We start from the raw sequence: 5000 nt of genomic DNA, 5'->3' as shown, positions 1-5000 counted from the left end.
AATCAGCGAGCTGTCAGCTGCACAGACACTCAGAGCTGAGACCCTGTCTGCTGCATCTGACACACACACACACACAGAGACACACACACACACACACACACACACAGACACACACACACACACACAGAGACTCCCGCCAGGTTAACGGGTCTCAGCTGCCTGCTGGTCTGTAACAGTTAAAAATCAGTTAACGAAGGTCAGAAACTAACTCTACATTATCATCTGTACACCAAACACTGTAAACAAATGTAACTACGTGGTACATTCTTCTGTCTGTGTGTGTGTGTGTGTGTGTGTGTGTGTGTGTGTGTGTGTGTGTGTGTAGATGACCACATCAGGAGGGGGGGGGTTCTGTGATTGTGGAGATGCTGAGGCCTGGAAGAAAGGTCCTTACTGCCATAAACACACTCCTACATCCAGCAGCAGAGACTCAGAGGAGGTGAGACAGATACCTGTCTGTCTGTTTCCCTGTAATAATCACTGTGCTCTCTCTCTCTGTCTGTCTGTCTGTCGCCCTGTCTGTCTGTCTCTCTCTCTGTGTGTAATGTTCACTGTGGTCTGTCTCTCTCTCTCTCTCTCTCTCCTCCGTGTGTAATATTCACTGTGGTCTGTCTGTCTCTCTCTCTCTCCGTGTGTAATGTTCACTGTGCTCTGTTTGTCCCTACAGGATCCCGTAGCTCTGCTTCCTGCTGACATGGTGTCTCGTAGTTCCAGCATCTTCTCTGTCCTGCTGAGGTACGCTGTGGCCATGCTGACCTGGGAACAGGAGGCCCAGCTTCCTGCAGGACTGGAGCCCCCGTACGTACACACACACACACACACACACACACAGAAACACAAACATAGACACAGAGACACACACACACACACACACACACACACACACACACACACACACACACACAGACACACACACAAGAAATTACTCAAGTTAGGTATTGATCTATGCAGCTCACACAAACTGTAATGTATATTATGCTGTTGTACTGACATTGTGTGTGTGTGTGTGTGTGTGTGTGTATAGGGACAGAGGAGACTCCTACTACTGCATGCTGTTTAACGATGAAGTCCACACCTATGAGCAGGTGATCTACACGCTGCAGAAAGCCGTCAACTGCAGCCAGAAGGAAGCCGTCAGCTTCGCCACGACTGTGGACAGAGACGTCAGTACTGCACTTCATACATACACGATATACACATTACATAATATACACGTTACATTATATGTACACATTACATTATATACACATGACATTATATATATATATATATATATATATACACACACATTACATTATATACACATGACCTTATATACACATGACATTTTATATATATATACACACACACATTACATATATAGACATTATATTATATACACATATTATATACACATTACATTATATACACATTACATTATAACATAACATAAACGTGTGTGTGTGTCTCTGTCTCCGTCCGTGTGTGTGTGTGTGTGTGTCTCTGTCTCCGTCTGTGTGTGTGTGTGTCTCTGTCTCCGTCTCCGTGTGTGTGTGTCTCTGTCTGTGTGTGTGTGTGTGTGTATCTGTGTGTGTGTGTGTCTCTGTCTCCGTGTGTGCGTGTGTGTGTGTCTGTGCGTGTGTGTGTTGCAGGGCAGGAAGTCGGTTCGATATGGAGATTTCCAGTTCTGTGACCAGGCCAAGTCTGTTATAGTGGTGAGTGTCTGATATCACTGCTGACATCACTGCTGAAAATATTCCGACTTTTATTCTGAAAATATCCCCCCCCCCCAGAGGAATACCAGCCGGCAGTCGAAGCCTCTCCGCGTCCACGTGATGCACTCGTCGGTTGTTGCTCATCAGTGTTTTGCTCTGAAGGCTCTCAGCTGGTTGGGACAGATCATCCAGTACTCTGGTAGGTCTGGACTCCATTACCCACAATCCCCCACTCTCTGTGTGTGTGTGTATCTGTGTATCTGTGTGTGTGTGTGTGTCTGTGTGTGTGTGTATCTGTGTGTCTGTGTGTGTGTGTGTGTGTGTGTGTGTGTGTGTCTCTGTATCTGTGTGTGTCTCTGTATCTGTGTGTGTGTGTGTGTGTGTGTGTCTCTGTATCTGTGTGTGTCTCTGTATCTGTGTGTGTGTGTGTGTGTGTGTGTGTGTATAATAGGGCTGTTGGAACGAATACCTAAAGTCTAATATAATTTGAATAGTAAAAAAAGTCAATACTATTCGAATGCTGAAATTACTATTTGAATGTGACTTATTTATAAATATGTTGGCTAACGTTAGCTAATCTCCCTCTTCTCTCATTGGCTTGGTTATTAATGCCGTTAGCATCGTGGCTACCACTGTTACTTAGTTTATGGCCAATAGTTTGGCTGTGCTTCCTAGCATGATGTTAGCCTTTACAACAGAGCTGCTTCACTACAGTTTCATTCCACAGGTCTCTGTTGATTTGACTTAGTCTCTGTGTGTGTGCTCGTGGTGGAAAATGAATGTAAACAAAGTTGCGTGCGCCATGACGTAGGTCCCCTTCAAGGCCAGGCTGATGTTGGAAGACCCTCTAGTGGACAGAACGTGTAACAACAACCACATGCTGATAGTGGGATAAGCCTGAGTAGTGTAGTACATGTTAACAGCCTTCATTTGAGCATTAAATATTCAAATATTTAAAAAAATGAATTAAATTTGAATGGTGTTATAGAGGAAGACTGACAGCTCTAGTGTGTGTGTGTGTGTGTGTGTGTGTGTGTGTGTGTGTGTGTTTGTTTCAGACGGGCTGAGGAGGATTCTGTGTCAGGTCGGCCTGCAGAAAGAAGAAGGAGAATATTCCTCACTGGTCGACAAGCTGATGCTCAACGACTCCAAGATGTGGAAAGGTCAATACACACACACACACAGACACACACGCACACACACACACACAGACACACGCACACAGACACACACGCGCACACACACACGCACACAGACACACACGCGCACACACACACACAGACACACACACAGACACACACGCACACACACACACACACACACACAGACACGCACACATGCACACACGCATACACACACACCGATAGAGACGCAGACACACACACAGAAACACACAAAGACACTCACACACAGACAGAAACACACAAAGACAGACACACACACACACACACCAGTGTTTTCTCTGGGTTGGTGGAAGACTCAGGTGCAGGTGTCTTGCGGGGGGTTTAGGGGTTTCCTCCCTTAAGAAAATGTGACGTTTTCATAATTTTGGACTATTTTTATTACCATATCTGTGTCTAGAATTTTGGAATGCTTGAAAAAGCCTCCGTACCTGTACTTCTACTTACCTGTACCTGTTTGTGTCTGTAGGAGCGAGGAACATCTACCACCAGCTGCTGATGAACAGCCTCCTCATGGACCTCAAATACAAGAAGATCTTCGCCATCCAGTTCGCAAAGGTAACACACCTGAGTCACTGTTACACACCTGTTACACACCTGCTACACACCTGCTACACCATTACACACCTGCTCCACTGTTACACACCTGTTACACACCTGCGCCACTGTTACACACCTGCTCAACCGTTACACACCTGCTCCACTGTTACACACCTGCTCCACCGTTACACACCTGCTCCACCGTTATACACCTGCTCCACGGTTACACACCTGCTCCACCGTTATGCACCTGTTACACACCTGCTCCACCATAATACACCTGCTCCCCTGTTACACACCTGCTCTACCATAATACACCTGCTCCACTGTTACACACCTGCTCCACTGTTACACACCTGCTCAACCGTTACACACCTGCTCCACCGTTATGCACTTGTTACACACCTGCTCCACCATAATACACCTGCTCCCCTGTTACACACCTGCTCCACTGTTACACACCTGCTCCACCGTTACACACCTGTTCCACCGTTATGCACCTGTTACACACCTGCTCCATCGTTATGCACCTGTGTCACTGCCCGATGTGAGTCGCGCATGCTTCACTTTGCGACTTCACACAGATCTGTTTTGCTGTTAGCCACAGAATAATGAGATAGGTACATCACATAGCAGCCATTTGTTATTTAACATAAGGCATCACATTTTCACGGCATGATCCCTGATGTCAGTTGTAGATTAGAGGCTGAAGTAGCCGACAAGAACCTGCTAACGAGAGACTTCTGTAACGTCAATACAGTATAAATGGACCTACATAAGCAGTTGGTTCACTGCTGGCTACAAGACAGCAATCAGACACAACAAAGGCTGTCACTGGAATGGCGTTTTGAGCTAACGTTAGCAACCAAACAATCATAGATAGCTACCATGTTTGCCGGAACAGCTGATCTATAGTAACGCACCTTGGTTCAGGTTAAATCCGGCAGCAGTGACCTCTGACCTCTGACCTCCCCCCCCCCAGAACTACAGACGCCTCCAGACAGACTTCATGGAGGACGACCACGAGAGAGTGGTGTCAGTGACCTCGCTGTCTGTTCAACTCTTCACCGTCCCAACCATGGTGAGTACCCACACCTGTCTTTCTGCCTGTCTCTCTGTTCCTTTCTCTCTCATTACCTGTCTGTCTCTGTCTCTCACTGTCTCTCTCTGTTTCTGTCTCTCTCTATATTTCTGGCTATATCTCTCTGCCTGTCTGTCTCTGCCTGTTTCTCTGTTCCTTTCTCTCTCATTGCCTGTCTGTCGCTGTCTCTCACTGTCTCTCTCTGTTTCTGTCTGTATGTCTCTCTGTCTCTCTCTCTATATTTCTGTCTATTTCTCTCTGCCTGTCTGTCTCTGCCTGTTTCTCTGTGCCTTTCTCTCTCATTACCTGTCTGTCTCTGCTTCTCTCTCTCTGTTTGTCTCTCTCTCTGCCCTTGCCTGTCTCTCTCTCAGCCTGTCTGTCTGTCTCTCTGCTGTCCGTTGTGAATGTTTGCAGCGTGACCATGTGACAGTGACCATGACGGGGAGTTCTCCATGATGGAGCTGTGAGTGTAAATGTTAGTCTCCCGTTGCTGCTGAGTTGAGG

The 5000-nt window shown here is 46.7% G+C and overlaps 1 protein-coding gene across 1 annotated transcript in view; it reads left to right on the top strand.

The window, feature by feature from the left end:
• ubr2 (ubiquitin protein ligase E3 component n-recognin 2) overlaps positions 1–5000 on the top strand; it is a 46562-nt gene that overhangs the window by 4211 nt on the left and 37351 nt on the right. Inside the window, exons 4-11 of the mRNA XM_078281353.1 lie at positions 326–439; positions 668–798; positions 1025–1163; positions 1632–1694; positions 1773–1893; positions 2753–2857; positions 3345–3433; positions 4398–4496. Coding sequence (XP_078137479.1) covers positions 326–439; positions 668–798; positions 1025–1163; positions 1632–1694; positions 1773–1893; positions 2753–2857; positions 3345–3433; positions 4398–4496 — 861 coding nt within the window. The remainder of the gene's footprint in view (positions 1–325; positions 440–667; positions 799–1024; positions 1164–1631; positions 1695–1772; positions 1894–2752; positions 2858–3344; positions 3434–4397; positions 4497–5000) is intronic.

Source organism: Sander vitreus, chromosome 23 (genome assembly GCF_031162955.1).
Source record: "Sander vitreus isolate 19-12246 chromosome 23, sanVit1, whole genome shotgun sequence".
NCBI lineage: Eukaryota > Metazoa > Chordata > Actinopteri > Perciformes > Percidae > Sander > Sander vitreus.
Note: the sequence above shows the minus strand (reverse complement) of the source record. Positions and strands in the feature narration are given on the sequence as shown.